The sequence below is a fragment of the Oreochromis aureus genome, linkage group 3 (genome assembly GCF_013358895.1).
Source record: "Oreochromis aureus strain Israel breed Guangdong linkage group 3, ZZ_aureus, whole genome shotgun sequence".
In the NCBI taxonomy this organism is placed as follows: domain Eukaryota; kingdom Metazoa; phylum Chordata; class Actinopteri; order Cichliformes; family Cichlidae; genus Oreochromis; species Oreochromis aureus.
Window position 1 is genome coordinate 29,593,742 of NC_052944.1, and position 27,095 is coordinate 29,620,836.

General features: G+C 38.3%; 1 protein-coding gene across 1 annotated transcript in view; it reads left to right on the forward strand.

The window, feature by feature from the left end:
* Positions 1-27,095, forward strand: part of LOC116320064 (basement membrane-specific heparan sulfate proteoglycan core protein-like) — an 84,460-nt gene that overhangs the window by 49,859 nt on the left and 7,506 nt on the right. Inside the window, exons 8-20 of the mRNA XM_039609856.1 lie at positions 7,918-8,190; positions 9,151-9,417; positions 9,797-10,072; positions 10,448-10,708; positions 12,535-12,798; positions 12,916-13,188; positions 17,378-17,641; positions 17,764-18,042; positions 19,692-19,955; positions 21,458-21,757; positions 22,159-22,419; positions 26,381-26,629; positions 26,885-27,001. Of these exons, the coding sequence (XP_039465790.1) occupies positions 7,918-8,190; positions 9,151-9,417; positions 9,797-10,072; positions 10,448-10,708; positions 12,535-12,798; positions 12,916-13,188; positions 17,378-17,641; positions 17,764-18,042; positions 19,692-19,955; positions 21,458-21,757; positions 22,159-22,419; positions 26,381-26,629; positions 26,885-27,001 (3,348 nt within the window). The remainder of the gene's footprint in view (positions 1-7,917; positions 8,191-9,150; positions 9,418-9,796; positions 10,073-10,447; positions 10,709-12,534; positions 12,799-12,915; positions 13,189-17,377; positions 17,642-17,763; positions 18,043-19,691; positions 19,956-21,457; positions 21,758-22,158; positions 22,420-26,380; positions 26,630-26,884; positions 27,002-27,095) is intronic.

Consider the following 27,095-nt stretch of genomic DNA (forward strand, 5'->3'; position numbering starts at 1 on the left):
CACCCACTGCCCCAGATCTGAAATGTCACATATGCGTCACATTGGGCATACAAGGTACATTTGTTCCATATTTAGAAAGTAATTCTGTAAACACTTTCTTGCTTTTAAAACAGAATTTCCTTTATATTTTCAAATTCTTAACATGGATAATGATGGTAACACTTCTTGGTTTACTTCAACAAGCTTCTTGGAAAAAAATAAAATAAATCAGCCCAATGAAGAAGTGTGAGCACAAGTGGGGCTGAGGAGAAGAAGTTATCAGCAAAAACTTTGTAGTTTTGCTCAGCTGGCAGAGTTTCACACAACTTCACCACAACATCTCCTCCAATCCCAAGTAAAGTCTTCTTCCCAGTACCACCTTGATAAACAACAAAATCATGGAGCATACCAGAGGATGAGAACCGGGGCCAGATTTTCAATCCCCAGGGTGGGGCTTTCCTTCACATACTGCCTTATTGGGCTGTGTGTCCCCTTGAAGGGCACCATTTGCTCATCAACAGAGTTGTACTCCTCTGGGACGATATCCAGGCATTGTTTGCGAAACATTTCAAGCCATGGACGGATCTTCCAGCACTTGTCTTCTGCATCTTAACAACAAAGAATATATTTACTTAAAATAACTGAAAAAGCTAAACTGACTAAGCAAATGATCAGTTTTTGTCTTTTTGTGACAAATATGTCACATCAGTTTTTTTTTAAGAAAATTTGGAGTTTAATGCCCGATGTGACATATTTGTCACAGCGATATTTAACAAACTGATTATAGATCAAATTGTTTCAGAAATATTACCAAACTAGGTTACAAGTGACCTATGACATCTTATCTAAAGTTTAGAATTGCTGAATGAGTAAAAGCTTACCTTTGCAAAAAGAAAAGAAAGTTTTTAAAATTAGCAGAGTGGTCTCATTAGCTAACCAGGTGGACCAAGACTTTGAAAATGGTGACTTGAACACCCAGAGTGCCTCACTTGTCACATGACTGAACTAGTTTGTGCAGTAGACGTCACTTAGGGACTTTATTAGTTAAAAGTCAAAGTTAAACCATTATAAATAGTTTTTCTCTAAGTGTAAAGGGGCGGTGACACCAGTGTCACTGTGGGTCCTTGTGTATTGTGTATCTCCTAAGTAAAAAACACAGTGACTTTATCATTTTTTCTCTGGCCTACTAAACTAAAAAGAGGAAGAACAGTTTTAGCTGAATTTGTGCAGCCTTCCAAAGAACATGATTGAGCTCTGACAGCTGATAGCAGAGATAGATCATAGGCAGAACTCAAGATACCAAGTTTTTAAAACTCCACTCTCATCTGTCATCATGTTGCTGCAGACATTAATTACTGACTAGCCACTTCCTTTTTTCAGTTTTATTTCGCAAATGATGTGCTTTAATTACTATATATAATGTCTGCTACATAATTCAAAATAAAAACTGATTGCACATGCACTAAACATATTTGTCGTCTGCTCGCACATAACCTCTAGTGAGTATATGGTGGCATCTTATCCCTGACATATCACATCTTTTTTGTGTAAAGGGGAACAGAAAATTCAGTCAGCTGTTTAGCATAATGAGGCAATACATGGTTTTTGCTTTGTGTATTTCTCAATATGCTTTCAACTTTTAAAGTTAGTACTGCTATAAAATTCAAAAACATACTATTCAATAAATTGTTAATAAAGTTCAAATCTTTTAATAGTGCTGGATCAATAAGATCCTGATTTTTGGTGGCTGCTTTAGAGTCGAGAACCTGGTGCTACAAACTACCTTGAAAGTGCAAACAAGGAACACGTGAACACATGGTACATGGTAGAATAGCAAAGAAGCATGGCAATGGCTTCTTTACTGAGTGCCATGCTTTGTTTTCAGTTAAAAAATATATAGTTTTCGGCACAAAGATTGATTATTGTGTTTTGGTATTTTAGGTCTGTGTGCATCTGTACTGTTGCAATTTAGCAAGCAAGAAAATGAATTCGTGTGTTGGTTTATTTATTCCTCTGGTTTGTAAAAACTGCATCTCATTTCCATCAGTTCAGCCACATTAATAATCCGGTCACAACCACCTTCTAACTGAAATTCAACCACAAGATGAAAACATTTACATATCAAAGCAGAAGTGAAACGATGTTTTCCATTGTAATAATACAAAAAACTAGCTAAAAGTCTATTTTTTTTCCTGCAACTTAAAAGGCAGTATCTTAACCTTGTTTCCTGTTATAGGCATATTCTTTGGTCTAATTATATCAAAGCAAGTTTGTTCACCTCAACTAGGGCCCAGCATGTTTGCATGAACCTGCTCAGGACAGTCAGAAATAAATGATACGCTGCCATCCGGCCACTGACAGTCTCAAAAACCCAGACAAATATTCCAGAATTATAGCAATCCAAATGTATGGATTTGTATGACGTTTTTTGTATGGGAAAAAAATGAGTTTCCAAAGAAGACAGAAGTAAAACTAAACCTAAATGAAAGCTTTGCCTGGCTTGAAGTAACAGAACAGTTTTTCTTATATAACACAGAGAAAGAGAACAACACTGAGAACAAGCTTGTATGTTCTGAATGGACAGGAAACATAAACACTGATGCGGTTGAAGTTATAGCAGATGTTTGAGCTCAGTGTAAAAGGGAAGGAAGCATGGAAGCCACTGAGAAGAAGAAGTTACGGTCTCATCTATATTAAGCACAGCATCTCTTTCTTTTGCTTATTTGTGAAAAGTAAAACACTGAAAGCTTAGCTGTGCATCAGAGAGCAGCAGAGCTGGATGTGAGGATGAAGCGCTCTTTGCTCTGCGTGCTGGAGTTGTTCTGTAAGTACATCACTAACTTTCTCTTGTGACCAATTTAAGAAACTATATTGGTGTAAATTAAAGTGTATGAGGTGGTTAACAAGTCTCTGTGAATTCGAATGGTACTACCTTGTGTCCATTTAAAGCAGGGTATTGTGTTGGAAAGACTGCTGTTTGCTGCTGTTTTACATCACTAGTTTAGAGCATACAAGCAAAGAAATTTGAGGATGAGTCTCCGAGCTGAAAATTTACTTTAAAAAATGTTTTAGTTCATAGTGAGTTGATTTGCTGCTGTTTTGATGATGTTTCAATCTTGATTTCAGTGATCAGTACACTCTTCAATGTGAATGCTGAAGGTACGACAGTTTTTTTCTTCCTGTTTACAAAATATGAACAGCACTGATGCATCTCCTGCATCTTTCTGTTTATATGTTGTCACGGCTGAATCAAAATCCAGACACAGACAAGAACTGACAAAATTATCAGGAATTTACTTTCACAGACACCAGTAGCTGAGAGAAACAGGTGTCTATGGTAAATGTAGGGGGCTGATTATCCATGGGGAGAGAACCAGCTTTCTGATTTGGTGAACAAAGCCAGGAACAGGGTGAGTTAGATTTGATTTGAGTTGACTGACAGGAAGCAGGAGGGAGCGCTGCCCAGCACATGATGATAGATGAATGTCCAGGAAAACAGAGATAAGGCTCAGTGAGAGCCAGAGAGAATCTGATTCACCTGAATCTGTCATGTGGCAGTGTGGAGATACAGGTTCCCAGTATTTAGGGCTGAAACTCCAGTGGCCCCAGCACATCTGAAGCTGTACCTGTACTGGAGGATGGAGGGGGCTGAGGGAGCTGAACTAGCAAATGTAAAATATATTTAGAATTTCCTTTAACACATTTCAGTCTTAGAAATGCCAGGTAAGAGCCAAAGAGTGTGATTCACTGATACAAATGTGTCTCTTTCTGTGCATTTGTTTCATCACCTTTACAAATAAAATTAGTGATCCAGCAGAATCCACTCAAGGATTAAACACCATGGACTGATACTATTTCAAACAAGAAATAGTATTAATCCTTTCTACTTTAGCTATGAAACATTTTAAACTAATTAATTACCATTTCTGTTTTGCAGTGGTTACAGTATTGCAACCATTAATTATGACTATTTAACTTATTTTGTATATTCAATCATGTACATACACATATTCCAATATAAATTATCTTCACAAATGTATTTTATGGCGTGTGAACACACATGACCTTTCATACACACAAGAAAACATTTATTTTCCTTTACTGAAACATCTTTACAAACAAAAAAATACAGTAGTACAGCAATACCTACTTACACTCAAACCAGGCTGAGCTATAGCTCACACTTAAAATGTCCTAAACAATTAAATATATTTCCTTTATGAAAAGTAATAAAAATAAACATCTCCATCACAGCAGTAGCATATTCAAGTTCCATCAGGTGAAAACACACACACACACACACACACACACATGCACTTACATACACCCACATATACACACATGGGTCAAGTTTCCTCCCCCCAGTCAAATTCCAGTACAGCTGTGTAAATTTAGAAACTGAAAACTTTTCAAAATAAAGTTGAACAGTACATAAATTAACTAAACAAATTAAGTTTCAACCCAATTGTTACACTCGGAACAATTTTCTGCTTTTGTTGTATTTCTAACTTACAGAACATGACAAGGCTGTTGTGATAGCAAACAACACAACCATACCAACAGGGGGCAGTGTGACACTGACCTGTGATGTGAAGAAATCTACCAACTTAAAATTTGAGTGGTTCAGAGAAACCTCATCCGAAAAACCGTCAGCAATGTCTAATATATCAGAGAGAGTTATCTCTGTCTTGAAAGGAGGAAACTACACCTGTAAACCTGCAGGGGAAAATGTCATCATAACAGAAAGTGACTCAGTCACCATTCAGGAAACTGGTGAGTTTGAATATTTAAACAGAATAAAATGACAAAGTCTTTTTTACACATTTACACATATAACAGGAGTGTGTGGCGTATTTATTAACCATTTCTAAATCATGTCTCAAGAAGTGTAATCAGTGGGTAAATGATTACTAATGTTCTTCATCTCAATATAAAAGCAAATATAAAACATACTAATTGCAGATAGCCACATCTGTTTTTAAGAGACATTCCCACTGAGAGAATATTGAGGAAGGAGGTGAGGGCTGTAATAAAGATTGCCAAGATGAGGTACAGAAATAAGATTGAGGCAGAACTCAGCAGTAACAACCTCAAAAGAGCTTGGCTTGGTATGAAAACAATGGCAGGGCTACACACGAAAGGTAAAAGTAGTATTACCTTAGAGAGGTTTACCTCTGACAAACATCTGGCAGACAGTCTTAACAGTTTTTATCTTCGTTTTGAGAACTATGACTGTTCTAGGCAGACCAGCACACTGAGGGAAAAAACTATCACTCCCCCATCAATTTGTATTGATGAGAGGGGGGTAGCTTATCTTTTTAGAAACACACAAAAAGCAAGAGTCCTGGACCTGACAACATCTGTGGACAGGTACTGAGAACTTGTGCTGATCAGCTGAGTGGGATTTTTCACCATATCTTCTCACTTTCTTTAGAGCTACAGACAGTACCTAAGATTTGGAAACATGCTATCATTGTTCCAGTTGCTAAGGGCAGTTCTCCTAAGGTACTGAATGATTTTAGGCCTGTGGCTCTGACTTCTTTAGTGATGAAGTCATTTGAGAAGATAATTAAGAAGGAGATTTTAATGCATGTTGAACACCATCTTGACCCCTTCCAGTTCGCCTATAGAGCAGGGAGAGGTGTGGAGGATGCTGTTGTCACACTCCTGCATCTCTTGTATAAGCATCTTGAGGCCCCCCACACCCATGCAAGATTATTATTTGCTGACTTTTCATCTGCATTTAATACAATTCAACCCTTCTTACTTGCCGACAGGCTTTACAATCATTTTAAGCTTGACACTAGTCTGGTCGGCTGGGTGACAGACTTTCTGACCAATAGGTCACAATGTGTGAGGGTGAATCATGTATTTTCTGATGTGCTCTCCTCTACTGGATCACCCCAGGGTTGTTGCCTCTCTCCCCTTCTGTTCATTCTGTACACAAATGAGTGTTGCAGCAATTTCACGAACAGACATATCCTGAAGTTTGCTGACGACACAGTGATTGTCAGTCTTCTAGTGGGGGATGAGTCAGGCCATGGACAGGTTGTAGATGATTTTGTGAATTGGTGTGATGAGTGCTTCCTTTCACTTAATGTGTCAAAAACTAAGGATATGATTATTGATTTTAGGAAGTCCTCTTATAGCTCATCATCTACTATCATTAAAAATGCTGATATTGGGATAGTTGAGTTATAAATATCTAGGTGTGGTACTTGACCATGAACTGTGTTTTGAATCTCATGCTGATGCCACTACTAAAAAAGTTAAACAAAGACTGTTCTTTTTAAGGAAAATGAGATCCTTTAATGTCTCATCTGAGATGTTGTCTTTGTTTTATAGAAGTTTTATCGAATCTGTGATGTCTTTTTGTATCGCTGCCTGGTTTGGTAACCTGACGGTGAAGAATAAGAATTGGTTGGGACTTCTGGTAAAAACTGCTAGCAAAATTTCAGGGCGCTGGCAAGATGGACTTTTGGCCATCTACAATAGAAATGTGCTTAGAAAGGCTCATTCTATTATTAATTGTTTGAACCATCCACTTCACAGTGAGTTTGAGTTGTTGCCTTCCAGCCGCTGTTTTAGAGTACCGAGGAGGAGGACAAAAAGACTCCAGGTCTCTTTTATCCCTACTGCGTCTTGTCTCCTTAATGGCAAATAACTGTCCTTGGACTTTCTATCATTATTGTTGTCATTAATATTTATAGTATTGTTCTGTTTATTTTTATCCTGCTGCTAAACTAATTTCCCCTTGTGGGACAATAAAGAAATTGAATTGAATTGAATTGAATAAGATCACTAGTTCAAATATTAAAACTCTTTTAATTTTCAATCAGTTGGCTGAGAAACCAACACAGATTCAAGACTCTTATATTATATTGATATTTGAGTCTTAGATTCCTGCAACCAAAAAGAACATTTGTTCACCTGCTACTGAAAAGAGCAATGTTTTTTTTTTTCTCAGTTCGTAACAGAATCACAGTGACGCTGCAGCACAGCTGGTCTCAGATATTCACTGGTGAGACAATCACTCTCAGATGTGAGATTCAGGGAGGTGAAGGAAAGGTGTGGAAATATGAATGGACAGCACCCAACACAAACAGCCCTCCAACATCCAGTGAATACAGGATCAGCAGAGTTTCAGTGTCCCACAGTGGAGACTACAGATGTCGGGGTAGCAGTGACTATCTCTTAACAGGATGGAGTGATGCCTTCAGACTGACAGTTTCATGTGAGTTGGACCATGACTCATGCTGACATTTAATGTTTTCATGTTTACATCTGTCTTAACAGGAAAACTCCAACAATGATCCAGCTGTCTGCAGGCAGCTCAGGACAACAGTTTTTCTCACTGTGCAAACAGAAAGCAGAGACACCATGGAGGCTCTTAAAATATCAGCAATGTAAAGAGGAACATACAGAGATGACAGTTTGATAAGAGAATGATAAATCAGTGAAATCTTTAAATTGTTAAACAGTCTAGTGTGTCACATGCAGAGTAATCATTCATTTCTGTCTGCTGTTAAACTTTAAATGAAAATTTAAAGTGTGATAAATTTCAGGTCCTGAAATAAAACTATGATTTCAATGTTTTGCTTTTTCCTGTAACCTCAACAGAAAGTAAACCCAGAGCTGCACTGACAAAATTCACTTTTGAAAAGTCAACATATGACCAAGACTCCAATTTACTGATATGTGACCAGACCAACTTTTTTAGAGAGATTTTTGGGATTTATTTATAAAAACATGCGTGACACAAAGACAAATAATTTACTGCCAACACGATTTAAGCAGTAGGATAAGGAGAAGAGAATGGATGGATAAAATGTAAATTAATTCATTAAGTAATGACTTGGCTCCAGCTGTGGAGCTAATGGTGAGGATTATTATTTACTTTTTGTTTTTAATTTATTTTTGTTCCTCTAAACTCAACAGCAAGTAAACCCAGAGCCACACTGACAGCACAAAGTTCAGTCATACCAGCAGGGGGCAGTGTGACACTGAGCTGCTCTGTGGAGGGCTCTGCTGGCTGGAAGTTTGACTGGTTCAGACGTGATTCAGTCTCTTCTAAAGCTCAGCTCATGAGAGGAAATGAAGCAAACAGAGTTATTAGTGTCTCACAAGGAGGTCTGTACCACTGCAGAGGAGGGAGAGGAGATCCAGTTTACTACACAGAGGACAGCAGTGACGTCACAGTTCAGCAAACTCGTGAGTTTAAACATTTTATTTAGAGTAAAAAATAAAGTCTAAAGTTTAAAACTCAGACACATTATGAGAAGTTCAGTCCTGCTTATTATTGTTGTAGATTTTTTAAACAAAATGAATAAAAAATCCTTGTTACTGAAAACCAACAAATCACGTGTAGTGCAGAGTAATCAGTGGGTTAATGATGTCTAAAGTTATTGATCTGAACAGAAAAGTTTATATAACACACTCATTTCAGATCGCAACATCTGCTTTCTTTAAGATTTTAAATTGAATATTTAAACGAGTTAGGGAGTTGGTCCGTAACGGACCGCAGACAGCAGACATGGACACATGCACACACACTTCGCTCTGTGATGTTGCTGCGCGTCACTTGGACAACCAGTCAGACGAATGGGAAGAGATGACAGTTAATATTTCGACTGCGCATTACAGGGGCAGCCAGCATATATTGTCACTTACCTTTAATTCAGCTGGACAAGCCGAAGGTAGATATAGATATTCTGGAAAATATGGCGGGAAAGAGCCCGGAGAAGTGTTATTTTGTGTAACACAATTATGCAGACACACACAGATGCAAGAAAAACACACACGTGGACACACATGAAATCTACTTCATCTCGAAGATACAATACTGCAAATAAAGGGTTCAGTTTTTTCGACAGATGCAATTAAACTATTAAAACTGTAATTTCCAAAAGGGAAAACCATGAGAACTTTATTTTAAAAAAAACCTGTGTTCTCTTTTGAATCGTTAGTATTGTGTTATTCAGATACTCAGTTATCGATAGAATACCCAATTTTTAAATTAATTGATAGTTGCAGCCCTAATCTGCACAATAACATAATCCTAATATTAATATTTGAGTTTTTCTGAAAGATTCCTGCTCAACAAATGATTCACACAATTATGATAAAAAGCTGCTGTTGGAAGCAGTGATGTTTTTTTTTTTTTTTTCTCAGTTCGTAACAGGATCACAGCAACGCTGAAGCACAGCTGGTCTCAGATATTCACTGGTGAGACAATCACTCTCAGATGTGAGATTCAGGGAGGTGAAGGAAAGGTGTGGAAATATGAATGGACAGCACCCAACACAAACAGCCCTCCAACATCCAGTGAATACAGGATCAGCAGAGTTTCAGTGTCCCACAGTGGAGACTACAGATGTCGGGGTAGCAGTGACTATCTCTTAACAGGATGGAGTGATGCCTTCAGACTGACAGTTTCATGTGAGTTGGACCATGATTCATGCTGACATTTAATGTTTTCATGTTTACATCTGTCTTAACAGGAAAACTCCAACAATGATCCAGCTGTCTGCAGGCAGCTCAGGACAACAGTTTTTCTCACTGTGCAAACAGAAAGTAGAGACACCATGGAGGCTCTTAAAATATCAGCAATGTAAAGAGGAATGTACAGAGATGAGAGTTTGATAAGAGAATGATAAATCAGTGAAATCTTTAGTTTGTTAAACAGTCTAATGTGTCACATGCAGGGTTTTTAATATCTGGTTGATGTTTGCAGATAAATGACTCATGTTTAAAGTTAATACTGTAACAAATTTATTCTTGATAATGATTTTATATTTTACTTATTTTGTTTCTTCAACAGCAAGTAAACCCAGAGTCACACTGACAGCACAAAGTTCAATCATACCAGCAGGGGGCAGTGTGACACTGAGCTGCTCTGTGGAGGGCTCTGCTGGCTGGAAGTTTGACTGGTTCAGACGTGATTCAGTCTCTTCTAAAGCTCAGCTCATGAGAGGAAATGAAGCAAACAGAGTTATTAGTGTCTCACAAGGAGGTCTGTACCACTGCAGAGGAGGGAGAGGAGATCCAGTTTACTACACAGAGGACAGCAGTGACATCATACTTCAGCGAACTGGTGAGTTTAAAAATTACATTTGGAACAAAACATGTCCGTGCAGGCATAGAATGAGGAGTTCATTCCTCTTCTTCTTTTTCTTCTTCTAATTAATATTACAGATAAGTAAAATGTAATCAATTCAAATTGATTCATCTTTTTTTATTTAGATTTACAATTAAGAGTTTAAGTTGGTTATATCAAAACTACAGAGGTTTATCAAAATGTTAAAGTACTTGGGTCAAACACCTGAGTGTCTGGACACTGAAAGAATCATTATATTATATTATACAAGTACTACATACTATTTTAGTTGCTTTTAAACATTCCTGCACAACAAATCAGCATTAAAATAATTATGATAAAAACCTGCTTCTGCATGTTTTTCTTTGTTAGTTCGTAACAGGATCACAGTGAAACTGCAGCACAGCTGGTCTCAGATATTCACTGGTGAGACAATCACTCTCAGATGTGAGATTCAGGGAGGTGAAGGAAAGGTGTGGAAATATGAATGGACAGCACCCAACACAAACAGCCCTCCAACATCCAGTGAATACAGGAGAGTTTCAGTGTCCCACAGTGGAGACTACAGATGTCGGGGTAGCAGTGACTATCTCTTAACAGGATGGAGTGATGCCTTCAGACTGACAGTTTCATGTGAGTTGGACCATGATTCATGCTGACATTTAATGTTTTCATGTTTACATTTACATCAACTTATTTAAAAACTCAAGCACAGCCTGTAATATTGATTGATTGATCCACAAAACAAAGGTTATTGTTCCATATCATTACAACACATACAATATTTTTAATACACTGTAGATTGATTGATTGATAATACTTTATTCATCCCGAGGGAAATTGGGTTAAGGCTGTCAGCCTTGCCAGCGCCTTTTTGCCCTTCCGACCATACATACATTACACAAACATCACGGGGAAGACAGGTCAGAGAGGTATAACAATGGAAAATGCACAACATGAGGAAAGATAAGGAGAAAAAAGAACTCTCCCCAGACTGGGGGAGATCAGTTTGAGAACAGAAAAAAACACCTCAGCACATTAATCATCACATCTCACAACATTGACACAATGTGTTTGGATGGGGGTGAGTGTAGGTCTGTGTCAGTGTACGTGTGTGTGTGTGTGTGTTTCGTGTTCAGCCGAGAGAAACTGTCCCTTCACCCGGTTAGGCAAAAGTCAACAATCTTGTGTTGACGCGGGTGGTGTTGAAGGAGGGGGAGAAAGTCACAACAGTCTTGTTATCTAAGGAGAATTTTTGTTATTCCCGTCAGCTTTTGGCTTGAGCATCCAGCTGGTGCCAGGGGGCCGCATGAGATGAAGATGGTAGTTGTTTTGGTTAGTACGAACAAACTGCATCCAATTTTACAGTTTGTCTAATGTCTGTCACTGGTCACCAGGTGTCTCAATTCCCGTTCTTCTTCTCCAAGATCTTATCCATATTGCATTCAATAAACACAGTCTGAGTACTCACAGCCCTGCCCATCGTCTATCATGTCGGCCAGCCTTGTGGGATTTTGAACAGCTGAAGCTGCTTCTTGTTCTTCAATAATCCCAGGTCCGAGCCAGCTCCAATCAACCAGAACTCTAAAATCGTGGTTCCGAATTGGTAGATGTTGTTCAATGTCCTCTATCGAGAGTGGCAAACCTGTTCTGTGCCACCATTCTTTGCGATATGTGGGCCATGTGTAAGTTCTGTGCAGCCACGGGCCAGTTGCAGACACACTGCTGGCCCAGAATAGTTTCAACTCTGGCCCCAGATGTCAGCCTAGTGTGTACCTTAAGCAAGCCATGTAGTAATAACGTGCTGGAACATAGTAGTGCAAAGGTAACAGGACGAAACTCTGTTCAGATAGTAAATAGACTGATTCTTGCACAGCAGTTTTCTACTCTCCCGGATTACTCAAAGTGCTCTGTACAGCATGCCATATTCACCCAATCACATACTTTATCTAAACTGAGTGCTCGACATGCAGACTGGAGGAGCCAGGGATCGAACCACTAACCTTCTGATTAGTAGGTGAACTATTTCTTTTGGAGTGTGGAAGAGGTTTATCATTCTTATACCTAGACTATGTGTCCTCATCAGAGTTTATAAAGTCATTTTACTTCTATTAAATAGTACTATATTAATAGTAGTGTTTTAGTATTTTTAACTACTATCAAAAACGTATTCAAAATGATTGTTTGGGAAAAGGAAGATAAAACGCGTTGCACTGAACACTTATGGTCGGCCATCCGTGGCAAAATTCCCACATTGAAACTGACTGGAAGTTATTTTCATTGATTTAATGTTTCCATTTAAATAATTCATAGACCCACGACAGTCCAATAAGTCACATGCAGAGTAATTAGTCATTTCTACTAAAAGTGAATATTTAAAGTGTGATCAGTACTGTAAGAAATTTATTCCTGAGACAAGTGACAATCTATTCTACCTTTTTATTGTAAATTAATTGCAGATAAACCCAGGGCCACACTGACAGCAGCAACAACAATGATACCAGTAGGGGGCAGTGTGACACTGACCTGCTCTGTGCAGAGCTCTGATGGATGGAAATATGAGTGGTTCAGACGAACCCAAAGAACCTCTGAAGTTCAAATCAGAGATCAACAAAACAGAGATATCAGAGTATCTCAAGGAGGAATCTACAGCTGCAGAGGAACAAGAGGAAACCCAGTTTACTACACTGATATAAGCAATGATGTCACCATTGAGAAAAGCAGTGAGTTCAGTAGTTTGAAATATACATTCACTCATGATTATCAAACATATAATGTTAAGTTTTCTGTGTTGATTTCATGTTTCTATTTATATCTCAACTGTTAATATGTGTAAACAGTTTCCAATAAAGTTGTTGTAAAACAACAACCCAACTGGCCTCAGATATTCAGAGATGAGACGATCACTCTGACATGTGAGGTGCAGGAAGGAGGTGAAACCACCGAGTGGGAGTATGAATGGAGAGGACCCAGGACACCCACACAGTGGACACACAATAATTATGTGACATTCAGAGTTTCCAGCAGTGGAGACTACATGTGTAAGAGTCGACGCAGAGATGACTCATATTCTTCAACAGAGTGGAGTGAAGCCTTCACATTGTCAGTATCAAGTAAGTCATGTTTGTTGTGTGATCTCCATTTGACAAATGTCATAATGGTCAGCACAGGATGAATTCAATGGTCTACAAAGCATGTTCCATTGTTAGTCAGACAAAGAGCTGCAGCTGATAGTAGCCTCATTGTAGACAGTTTGTCACCACTTTGTGTCATCAACTTTCAGCTGGTATAGAGACGCCAATGCTGACCTGCTGCTCCATCATAAATAAACAGGATGAAAATATAGTATAGTATCTGCACGTTATGTACAACTGGCAGATAGAGGAAGTGGCTGACATCCAGAAATCCTACCAGTGGCTGGACAAAGTTGGACTGAAAGACAGCATAGAGGCACTAATCATGGCAGCACAGGAACAAACTCTGAGCCCAAGATCCATAGAGGCTGGGCTCTACCACATCAGGCAAGACCCCAGGGGCAGGCTGTGTAAAGATGCTCCTGAGACAATCCAGCACATAACAGCAGGGTGCAAGATGCTAGCAGGCAGGGCATACATGGAACGCCATAACCAAGTGGCCGGCATAGTATACAGAAACATCTGTGCCGAGTATGGCCTAGAAGCCCTCAGGTCAAAATGGGAGACCACCAATGTTCCCCCTAAGCTGCACACGTGCACAATTGCGCACTGCTGGCACGATCTCTGCCCACAGAAAAACTGCGTTGCGCACAAAAAAAAAAATCTAACCTGAATTGAAAGGAAAATAAATACATTAACAATTCATTTTGTTTTGCAGTGCGAGTCAGTAAGTGGCCAGTGACTGGCTACTCCAGCCAATAATGCGATTCACATTCGTATATATGCGGCTAATTAACGTCGTTGACAGGCTATGACAGCGTCCTTATGTGCCGACACCGGTGTTTCAGCTAGCAAAGCGGTGTGGCTGATGTGGAGTGAAGCCACGTTAATGACAACGTGTACAACCATTGGAGATGTGAGCAGGACCGATGGAACAATCGACGGGAAAAGTGTGGACTTTATACCAGTTTTTAAATTGTGTTGATAGGCCACGTAAAACCAGAGTTATGATAAAAATATATGCAATGTTTGGTTTTCTTCCTGAATACTATCGTTGTTTAGTGATGTTCGATTCGTGAACGAATCGTTCAATACTCGAGAATCACTTTACTGACTCGTGAATCATGATTCACAAGCCCAACTGACTCACTGACTCATCCCTGTTGCTGTTAGCAAGCTAATTCCATTAGTAGAAATATATCTAGCTTATAGTTAAAATTGTGGGGGAAAAATAACAGCCAGTTTATTAACAAAAACATTCCTGCTCTGAACTGGAAGAAAAAACCCTGAGTAGAAGCTCACATCAAGACAATAGCTCCTCGGTTCAGAGTAGCATCACTCAGCTAGCATGCTAACAGCACATTTGAGTTACTCACCCCCTCCCTTGCTGTGCTGAATCATAGCATAAGCGAATCACTCAGGACTCACTAACCCCCTCCCTCCTGGCTCACAGCTCAAACGAGTTGAACGAATCACTGATTCGCTCACCCCTCCCTTGCTGTGCTGAATCATAGCGTAAGGCGAATCACTCACTCACTCACCCCCTCCCTCCTGGCTCACAGCTCAAACGAGTTGAACGAATCACTCACTCACTCACCCCCTCCCTCCTGGCTCACAGCTCAAACGAGTTGAACGAATCACTGACTCGCTCACCCCTCCCTTGCTGTGCTGAATCATAGTGTAAGGCGAATCACTCACTCACTCACCCCTCCCTCCTGGCTCACAGCTCAAACGAGTTGAACGAATCACTCACTCACTCACCCCCTCCCTTCCTGTTACGAATCACTCACTCACCCCTCCTCCTGGCTCACAGCTTCTTCTTCTTCTTGGTTGGCAACCAATGTTAAGGTGCTTTACCGCCCCCTGGCTCACAGCTCAGTGGACATTTAGATTAGATATATTTGACACATTTAAGGAAAATACCAATAAAATAAAATAAAAATAAATAAATGTTCCCTTTAGAATTTTTTTTGCTCTTTTTTGCTCTAAAAAAATATTTGTTTTCTTTTACAATCATTCATCTTAGCAGTAGGATTTACATTAAAAGAGAAACAAATTAAGTTTGAGTGAAAATATACATTTTTGCACTCTCTAGTCAACTGACTCAGTGACTCAAATGACTCAAGAAACCCGATTCACTTTGGTGAGTGACTCATTAAAACTCGATTCAGTAAAAAGAATCGAATTTACCATCACTATCGTTGTTTATATTTACTGTGGGAAGAAACGGTAAAAACGGCGCTTTATAAGGAAAACGCTCGAAAGACTTTCCACCTGTGAGCGAAAACAAAACCAAAAAAACCCCACCTTTTGCTATTGGTAGAAAAATGCACCATGTCGACCAATCAAAAAATTATATGGCAGCATGACACTTAGTTTTCCAGGAAGTGGGGAATTTTTAGGAGTGACAGCGGTGTTTTGAGATGTGAGAGATTTGCAATGTTTAGCGTGCTTGGAGTCTAAAGTTAGTGTGTTATCTTGTGTAGTTAGTGTGTAGTGTAGTCAATAGTTTTGTTGTGTGTGTCAGAACAATGAGGCGGCTGCTGAATGTTACAGGTGTTACAGGAGTGATACATCTCCTGTTGTCAGGCCTGCAGGTATCAGGCTGTTGTTCTCCTTTATCTCATAGTGGACAGAAATTATTTTTTGGAGTGGCACAAATAATTTGTGTGGTAACAAATTTGATGCAGAACAGCTGATTGTTCTGTAAATAGTTTGAAATGTTTATTTAAAAACCCCCCACCTTGGCTGCATTTTTAGGTAAACAGCTGCAAAAAAACTTTGTTTGCAAAACTCAGTTACTTTTTTGAAGAAGTAACTATATAATTAATTGCCCAACATTGGTCATTATTTACTGTATTTTACAGACAGAGAGTTTCGGGACTCTCTCCCAGACCACAGACTCACAATACAAGTCAGAGCTTTATAAAAAAAATAAATAAAAAAGTTGTGTTTCCAAATTAGAGTTTAAGTTATTTTTACTTCCAATAGTGTTAACATGCTACACAGGTCATGAACAAGATTTGTTTTTAATTTTCATTGTAAGTGGGCTAAAGCACTTAATTAAAAGTAGTCTAATATAAATTTAAATGCTGTAATTTGATTATTTTTATAAACCATGTAACCTTGTAACAGCAGTCTGGCGAGGAAGGAGCGACTAGTAGGTCCAGCAACATTACACCTCATAAGCCAGGACTCCACGGCTGTACTCGTCCGTGCATGCATGCGCGGAGGTTGGTATCGCCGGCGCCAGCTGGTCACAACAGTAAGGTTTCTTTGAGAGAAAGAATATGAGCAGCATGGAATGGCTGCCGCTAACAACAACACACCCACTAGGAGACTCCCACAACTACTACAATAGTAGGGCAACCCCCCCTAGTGGTGCTATAACCCAAAAGGGTTCTTACAACCTGTATGGATTCGATGCTGGCGTGACCACAGTGCACACGTCTGTTGTTGCTTACAGTGGTCCAAGGGATCCCTCACAGAGTTTGTGTGTTCGCTCAGATGCATGAAAAATTAGAGGGAACATTGTAGACCAATGACCAAGCTAAGATCCTGTGGGGCTTCCAGTTACAGCTGCAAAAAATGGTGGTGGCTAACCAACCGGACACCATGGTGGTAGATAAGCAGAAGAAGACGGCCTTAGTGATAGACGTAGTGATACCGAATGACAGCAACATCAGGAAGAAGGAACACGAGAAGATGGAAAAGTAACAAGGGCTTAGAGACGAGCTTGAGAAGATGTGGAAGGTGCAGGTAACAGGGGTCCCAGAGGTAATCGGAGCGCTAGGTACAGTGATGCCAAGCTAGGCGAGTGGTTCCAGCAGATCCCAGGAACCAACATCCAAGATCTCTGTCCAGAAGAGCGCAGTTCTAGAAACAGGAAAGATACTGCGCAAGAGCCTCAAGCTCCCAGGCCTCTGGTAGAGGACCCGAACTTGAAAGATAGACTGCCCGCAGAGGGCAAGGAGGAAATTATATAATATAGGCAGGTAATAAATCAGAGGGAATTTGATTTTCTAACACAGTCTAATATGTCTGATTTGCTATTACTCATTTATACAAAACTACTCAGTGAATATTTAAAGTGTGATCAGTACTATAAGAAATATCTTCCTGAGACAAGTGACAATCTATTCTACATTTTCCTGCAAATTAATGGCAGATAAACCCAGGGCCACACTGACAGCAGGAACAACAATTATACCAGTAGGGGGCAGTGTGACACTGACCTGCTCTGTGCAGAGCTCTGATGGATGGAAATATAAGTGGTTCAGACGAACCCAAAGATACTATGAAGTTCAAATCAGAGATCAACAAAACAGAGATATCAGAGTATCTCAAGGAGGAATCTACCGCTGCAGAGGAACAAGAGGAAACCCAGTTTACTACACTGATATAAGTGATGATGTCACCATTGAGAAAACCAGTGAGTTCAGTCATTTAGTTTGAAATATACATTCACTCATGATTATCAAACATGCAATGTTAAGTTTTCTGTGTTGATTTCATGTTTCTGTTTGTATCTCAACTGTTAATATGTGTAAACAGTTTCCAATAAAGTTGTTGTAAAACAACAACCCAACTGGCCTCAGATATTCAGAGGTGAGACGATCACTCTGACATGTGAGGTGCAGGAAGGAGGTGAAACCACTGAGTGGTATTATCTATGGAAAGGACCCAGCACACCCACACAGTGGACACACAATAATGATGTGACATTCAGAGTTTCTGAGTCCAGCAGTGGAGACTACATGTGTAAGAGTCGACGCAGAGATGACTCATATTCTTCAACAGAGTGGAGTGAAGCCTTCACATTGTCAGTATCAAGTAAGTCATGTTTGTTGTGTGATCTCCATTTGACAAATGTCATAATGGTCAGCACAGGATGAATTCAATGGTCTACAAAGCATGTTCCATTGTTAGTCAGAAAAATTGTAGATTTATACAATTGAAGATATCAAAGATATGAAGGAAGGTATATAGAATTATGTATCAAAGAAAAAAATCATAAAAAATATATGTTTTATATTTTAGATTCCTCAAAGTAGCCCCCCTTGCTTTGTTTATAGCGCTCCAAACCCTTGGCCTTCTCTCAATGAGCTTCATGATGTTGTCACCTGAAATGGTTTTCACTTCACAGCTGTGCCTTGTCTGAGTTTATCTGTGGAATTTCTTGCCTCCTTAATGGGGTTGGGACCATCAGTTGTGCAGAAGTCAGTTTGGTACACAGCTGACAGCCCTATTTGACAGCTGTTGGAATTTATACTATAGCAAGAACCAATCACCTAAGTAAAGAGAAGCAACAGTCCATCATTACTTTAAGAACTTCAGTCAGTCTGGAAACTGCTAAAACTTTGAATGTGTCACAAGTGCAGTCACAGAAACCATCAAGCGCTACGATGAAGCTGGCTCACATGAGGACCGCCCCAGGAAAGGAAGACTAAGAGTCACCTCTGCTGCTGAGGATAAATTCATCCCAGTCACCAGCCTCAGAAATCACAAGTTAACAGCACCTCAGATTAGAGCCCAGATAAATGTCACACAGAGTTTCAGTAGCAGACACGTCTCTACATCAACTGTTCAGAGGAGACTGTGCAAATCGGTCTTTCATGGTCAAATATCTGCTAAGAAACCACGACTAGGGAAAAGCAACAAGCAGAACAGATTTGTTTGGACCATGAAATGCAAGGAATGGACATTAGACCAGTGGGAATCTGTGCTTTGGTTTGACGAGTCAAAATTTGAGATGTTTGGTTCGACCTGTCGTGTCTTTGTGCGACGCAGGAAAGGTAAAAAGATGGTCTCTACGTGCATGGTTCCAACCGTGAAGCATAGAGGAGGAGGTGTGATGGTGTGGGGCTGCTTTGTTGGTGACACTGTTGGGGATTTATTCAAAACTGAAGGCACACTGAACCAGCGTGGTTATCACAGCATCGTGCAGCGATGTGCCATCCCATCTGGCTTGTGTTTCTTGTGTTTGATTGTTTGATATTTCTCATCATCTCTGTGAACTCCTTCAAGACTGTTGGAAAACCATTTCAGGTGACAACATCATGAAGGTCATTGAGAGAATGAGTGTGTAAAGCAGTAATTGAAGTGAGGGGTGGCTATGTCTTGTGAGAATCTACAGTGTAAATAGTCATGAAAATAAAGAAAAAACCTTTAAATAAGAACATGTGTCCAACTTTTTGTCTGGTAGTATATGTGTGTGCATGTATGTATATGTGCTTTTCATAAGAGCAGATAAACCCACAGCCACAGTGGCACCAGAAAAGGCAGTCATATAGTCATACAGTCTCTCCTCACGGTCTCACTGTTTTTCTCCATCTGTTAAATGAACACAAAATGATCTTTTTATTTTTGTGCAGGTCCATTCCTAACTATAAAACAACAAATTTACCATTATTATGAAATACATATCTTAATATTTCTCTGTTGATTTTGTTTCTATTTTATGAATATTTTTCTGTGAACAGTTCCCAGTAAGCCCACTGTGACCCTGCAGCCATCCTGGCCTCAGATATACAGCGGTGAGACAGTCACTGTCAGATGTGAGATTCAGGGAGGTGAAGGAGCTCAGTGGACGTATGAATGGACTCCAGCCAAGTTAAACACACCTCCAACATCCAATGAACACAGAATCACAGTTACTGAGTCTGACAGTGGAGGATACAGCTGCCGGGGCAGAAGGGACTATTTCTTCTCAGAGTGGAGTGATATCATCACACTGACTGTGTCATGTAAGTTTGAGATGTTTCATCTATAATAGGTAAAAAAATAAAAATAAAAAGGCTTATTCTATGATGCAGCTTTCTAGCTATCTTAGTGCTGCTCAACTTTCAGATGGCAATAAAAGTACTGTTTTTTTCTTTGTTGGATAAAAGTATTCACAGTGAAAGATCCAGTACAGAACAATGTGTATCACAGCATCATCTTTCTTATCTGCCCTATCAACATCTACTGTACAGATGGTGAACCTGTCTTAGCACATCCACTAAGAAAAAATTATGTATTTGTCTAATTTATTATTTATTTCTTCTTCCTTTTATTCTTCTTCTCCTCCATTTCTATATTCACTGGTTTCTCTTCTGAGTATCTGAGCATTTTTTTTTCCTGTGGCTCCACATGTGGAGTTTTACCTATTCCAGCAACTTACTGTATTATGGTGTAGTTAGTTCAGTTTTTTTTAGCCTAAATTTATTTTTAAATGGATTGCTAGACACACTTTTTTTAAATAGTACATTTGTAAAAATTCTAGCTGCGATTTAAAACTGTAAAATGGCCTAATTTTATTTAAAGATTTGGCTGGTGCTGATATGATTTATCATTTTTCTCCATTTACATTATTATTATTATTATTGACATTAACTCTTAGACAAAATCAAAATACATAAAATATATACACTAAATGTATTTAGGATTAGAAAGTGTTCATTTCTCTGCAGTAGAACATCTGATTCTTCTAGAGTCTGATCAGTAAATTATGTCACACTTCAAGTATAACATTTACTATCATTATAACAAATATATCCCTGAAACAGTGAATTAAATATTAAAAATTCACATTGGAGCTCACACTCAGTGATCTTTGTGGGTCATGATAGAATTACTGCCTTGCAATTTTCCACTCGAGTGGACAAAACAGTGTCTCACAGGAAGGTCTCTTCCTTCGTGCAGAGGAAGAAGAGGAAACCCATTTTACTACACAGAGTACAACAGGGAATAAGTGAAGTTTTGATTTTGGGTTTAAAGAACAATGTAGAATAAATTCACGATTCAGCATTTAGATGAAGACACAACAGCATCATATTTCTTTAACCTGTTTGGGATTATGATGTTGAGCAATTCTTGAACTGGACTGTGTCAAATAAGACTGAAAGGAGACACTGAGTGGGATTATGAGTGGGAAACAAACAGCAGGATAAAAGCTCCAAATCAAAATGAATACAGGATTAGATCTGCTTCATCATCCAACAGTGGAAACTATCGCTGTAAGGGCAGAATGAAAAGTTCACAGCATAAAACAACAGAGTGGAGTGATTCAGTCACACTGACAGTTTCTGACAGTAAGTAGAGTCATAGTTCATTTAACCTGGAAATAGAAACAGTTTGTAAAAATGTTGAGATATTTGACATGTTTAGATAGTTTAACATTTCCCAATATATACATATGTTGAAAAGTTGAATTCAGTCTTAAGAAATGCTACTAGACATGTTTGCTCAGAAAATTGTTTTTCAACAGATAAAGCCCGTCCTGTCCTCACTGTGTCTCCATCATGGCTGAGTCCTGGAGCCTCAGTAACTCTGAACTGTGAGGTTGAACATCTGTCTGCAGGATGGAGCTTCTACTGGTATAAAGCTGTTCCTGATCTATCAGAGAAATCCTCCAGTTATGAGCTGCTACCTGATGGCAATGGGACTGCAAACAACTCCTACATCATTCATGGACAGACACACACAGCAGGATATGTGTGCAGAGCTGGAAGAGGAGACCCAGAGTATCACACTGATCACAGTCAACCAAAGTTTGTCTGGTCTGCAGGTCAGTTTGATTCTGTTTATCCTCACAATAAACCAATTTTATGTCATAACTCTTGTTCACCAATTTTTCACCAAATTTCAGCTCATTAAAATTCAATAATGACAATTAAATGTCTGTGTATATTGAATATTTCCATTTCTCTTCATGATCAAACTGAATTTCTTTGTTTCTTTTCATTATTTTTGCACTTTTATAATGTGATAATATGGAAACAACTATTTTTTTTAAAAATGTTTTTCTTCTTTGCAATCAGTATTTTTACTTTGGATATTTAAACTCATTTTATTATTTATAGTCATTATTTCTTACATAGGATTTGCATAAACAAGTTACATTTCCACTGTGATATTTTGAATCCTAACATCTGTGAGCTTTGTCTCTTCACTGCATGTTGTTTCCAGATGTTCATTCAGCAGCGTCTCTCACAGTGAGTCCTGACAGAGTGCAACACTTCACCTCTGACTCTGTCTCACTGACCTGTGAGGGAAAGTTCGCTGAGTGGAGAGTGAGGAAGTTCTCTGAGGACGGCCGACTGTACTCTGACTGTAGGAGAATGACTGGATCCACATGTAACATCAACACATCAAAGTCAGATACTGCAGTGTACTGGTGTGAGTCTGGATCAGGAGAGTTCAGCAGTGCAGTCAACATCACTGTACAGAGTATGTTATTATACACATTTCCTTAACTGATTGTTTTTCAATTTCAACCATTTAGAAGACACATATTGTGAATATTTATCCAATTTTCCCTCCAAATGTTACAGAATTCTGTGTGACAAAATGGCAGTTTTAGGTATATCTACAAAGTATTTTTATTGATTGAAACAAATTACATCCAAATTTTAGCCAGTGCCAGATTTTATATTTCAAAGATTTTTTTCCTTTAACATACAATAATATTTCATTCACCATTTTACACAACTTTACACCCCTTCAGCATGTCATATAAAAACCCAAATTTAAATGGTTTAGTCTTACTTAATAATAAGGTTACATAATATATGTTTCACAGTATTTATTGTAAGCAAAGACATGTTTCCTTAAAAAAACTGACTCTTTTTACCCTATAAACAAAAAAATGTGACCTTCCCAAAAACTGCTGTAAAAATATTGTACAGTAATATTTTTTTCCACTTTAAATGACTCAGTCTTTTAAAATTACTTTAGCTTAAAATATACATTTAAAAAAATAATTGTAATTCTTTTTATTTAAACTCTAAAGTATGTTTATTTAGGTCCACTGCTTTTTTTTTTATCAAAAAACAAAAAAACTAAAACAAAATAATTTCTATAAACTAAGGAGCTTGGAAAGAAAAGCATCTGGACTTCTTTAAATTGATTGAAGATGTTTCACCTCTCATCCGAGAAGCTTCTTCAGTTCTAAGGTCAAATGGTGGAGAGTCCCACCATCCCACGTCTTCAAGCAACTTAAAGAAGTCCAGATGCTTTTCTTTCCAAGCTCCTTAGACTACGATGACCTGGATGACTGAGAACCTTCACAGACATATTCTATAAACTACATTTCAAGAAGTCTTTGGTTATTATTTTCATTAGGTCCTAAGTTGGGTGAATGATTGACAACAACATTGACCCATTTAGGTTTTCTGTAATGTCAGATTTTGTATTTTTTTTTTAAATTGACATTTGTGATCCTAAAGACCTAAAGATCCTAAAAACTGCTGTAAAAATTATTTTATAGTAATGTGGAGGTAAACAAACATGACATAAGAGACCTCACTTCTCACTCCAACTTTATTCTTCGCCTGAGAACTGACAAATCTGACTGCTTTCCCAGTGGATGACAAGACTGGCATGGGCAGTCAGGACAAGCTGAAGACAACTCGTGCTCCACCGGGCGGGGGTGGGTGCTCCTGGAGGAAAAAGCAAAGTCTGTCAGCCCGGAGTATCAAAATCTTTGCCTGTGTAAAACAGAAATGTTACTTCCTTAAAATCTAGAAATCATTCAATGGCCATAATGGATATAAAATCAAAATTCTCAAAATACTACTCTAACACGTTAGTAAATCTGTAGATTAATATAATGCCATTTTAGTGCGGCAATTCTCACACAATTTTCTCCTTTTTGTATGTATTGTGACTTCCTTTTTAGCTTCTATTTAATCAGCGATTATGATCATAAAACAGCAACAATATCTATTTTAATATAGCTCTTACATGTGTGTTTAGCTTTAAATCCTGGCGTAAATGACAGTGCATCACTTGGTACATCTAGGGCTATGATTTAAAATATCTTTAACCATGACTTACAATTAACAAAGTATTTATAAAACCGCTCTTAACCTTTAGCGTTCTGCTCAACCAATTGGTAGAACACATTTTTAGGCCCTATATCTAACTGAGGCTTTCCCTGAAATTGACCTACCTTATTGAATCTTTTCTACCAATTGGTTTACATCTGTAATGCCAAAAAATCCACCAGGAGGCACTGTGAATGTAAACGGTTGGCTTTTGTTATCGCTCTCCCAACCAGAAAGTCAGAAACAAAAAATCATCCAACATATTTTGAGTGTTTTTGATGAAACTAAGGTAGGGAGATATAATTTTTTGATATATGATAGTGTTAGAGGACTTACTAAACAGATGTATGTCACTTGACAGGATTAAAAAATGTGAAATTAAATGTTTAATCATTTAAACATGATTGCCCAACCAAACGGCTGATTTGTCACTTTATGGTGCTAATGCTAGCAAAACGTAATGTTATTAAAATTCATTATTTGCCATAAAATCAGACCACTAGGCCCATTTTGTTTATCCATTACTGTTGATAAATCACATTAAGTGTTAGCACACCAAGAATATGCTGAAATAATTTCCTCAGTAAGTAATTTTTGTAACTTTCTGAGTTAATATTAGTAAATACTGTAAAAATCAAGAATAACATGTAGAAATCACAAATATCACAACTAATTACCTTTTAACCAAAGTACAGTAGCTGGTAAATTAATTTTTCTAAGTAGTCAAAATTATAATTTCATGTTTAATAAGTACTATATGGACGCTAAACAATTATACGGCTAAAAATCACATGGTCCTGTGGCATGACACTCATGATACCATCCACCTTCAACCACAGTGTGTTTGAGGTCATGGTTTCATATGAAGCCAAAAGGGCTGGTACTCTCCACCAGTATATTGCCAACAAACCAGATCAGTGGGGCTTTAAATTGTTCTGCCAAGCAAGTTCATCTGGCATCATCCACAACTTGCTGCTGTATCAAGGGGGGTCTACATTCTTCAATGCTCCCCTCAGTGAAAAGGAACAGAAGCTATTATGATCATAATAGCTTCTAGGGGCCAAAGTTGTAAAAAAAAAAACACTATGCAAACCCATTGGTCCAGAACTTGCACACCTCCTTGGGTGTCAGGTGCATTGGTACTGTATGACCAAACTGCACCGATGGAGCTCCCCTGATGGCAGACAAAGACCTGATGAAGAAGGGCCATGGAGCCTGTTATTACAGGTCTGGTGAAGGTCTGATTCCAGTAAAATGGTCTGACAGCAAATGTGTCAACCTTCTAAAGAATTCTAAAGAATGGGTTCAAGCCTCTTTTATCGGTCAAATGGTGGAGCAAAGATCACCATTCCATGCCCATCACTCATCCCTGTATATAATTAGCATATGGGAGAAATTAAGCTTTCTGATATACTATTACACCTGTGTAAGACAAGTTAAACATACATCCCTGACTTGTATACCTGATCTACAAGAGGGACTGATTGCCCTACTGGAGCAGAAACCAATGGCTCTCAAAAGGTTTCCACCTGGCTGTCTCTGAACCAAGTTAACAAGCCAGCATCTAGGGTTAAACAACCACGATTCAGCTCTCCACAACCACAGAATAAATGCTACACCCTAAGACCCCAACAACCAAAACCACAAGCAGATGTGCTTGATTTTCACTGCTTTTGTTTTATTTTTACCAAAACAAAAATGATTTTGTACAGTAGAATTAAATCAGAAGTGGCCTGAATGTGTGTATTTTGTCCTGTTGCACATGTATTTTGTTCTTTGATATAATACTTTCCTTTGATGTAATGAAAACCAGCAATGGTCACTGGCATGCTTGTAGAAATAAACTGTATCCAATGCCCTGGATAATTTTTGTTATTAATTAATTATAATTTGGCCCTTTATTTGATTTTTTCAACTGTATAATCTACTGTACTTGTATTTGCATGACATTTCATACGTTAACCATTAAGTGACATCTCAACCATTTAGTAGAGATCAATATTTTAAAAACTAAGGAGTCTATTGAAAAAAATATATTGATTGTGAATAAGAAATGCAAACAAAAACATTTTTCCATTGCTTTTTTCTTGGTGTTGACCTCAAAGGGTTAACACACTCGCAACTATTTTAACTATTAAAAACTACTATTATAACCTAACCGAATTCATTTGTACTGGTTTGTGTGGTTATTTGTAAGCAAGAAAACAGAAAATAGTTTTTTAAATATTCAGGATTGGAAATCAGAGCCATTTGTAGCATTTGTGCAATCTATTCTTATCTCTTCCTATATTATATGTCATTTTTTTTCTAAAAGTGTGCACCAGCTGATGTGACTGAAACAATTGTGTGTGATTGTGTCACAGATGATGGTAATGGTCCTATCCTGGTGAGTCCTGTTCATCCTGTGACTGAGGGAGCTTCTGTTAGTCTGAGCTGCAGTTTGAGAACACAAAAAATACTTTCCAATGTGTTTTTCTATCACAATGACAAACTTATTCAAAATGATACCCGAGGGGAGCTGAAGATCTCTGCAGTGTCAAAGTCTGATGAAGGTTTCTACAAGTGTCAGTACTCAGGAAGAGAGTCAGCACAGAGCTGGATGTCAGTTAAAGGTGAGCAGGATCAAAACATTTGATGCATGTTTTTTTGTAAACCATTTTGATATTTGAGAACTAGCATGATTATCATTAAGTACAGTCATCATAAAGAATAAAGTGATGTGCTGTCCATAAAGAATTTTGGCTGTTTTGAAGTTTGAAGTCATTTGGTTCTACTTTTGAAATTATCTAACCATTTTAAATGTTTTTCCTAATAATTATTTTTTAATTATTTCTATTGTTATTATTATTTCTTTGAATTTGCAGTAGGTGTGTTATGTCCTGAATGCTCTTCTTTGCCTGTGTGGTTGATTGTTGGATTGGCTTGTGGAATCTCTGTCTTTATTATTGTCCTGCTCTCGTTTTATCACTATAGAAGAAAAAAGGGTGAGACCTTTTCCTTGATTCAAACTTCAAAATTTAAATGTAAAGATAACTGTGACAATTATAAAAGGGAATTTTATTTACATTAACAGTGAAA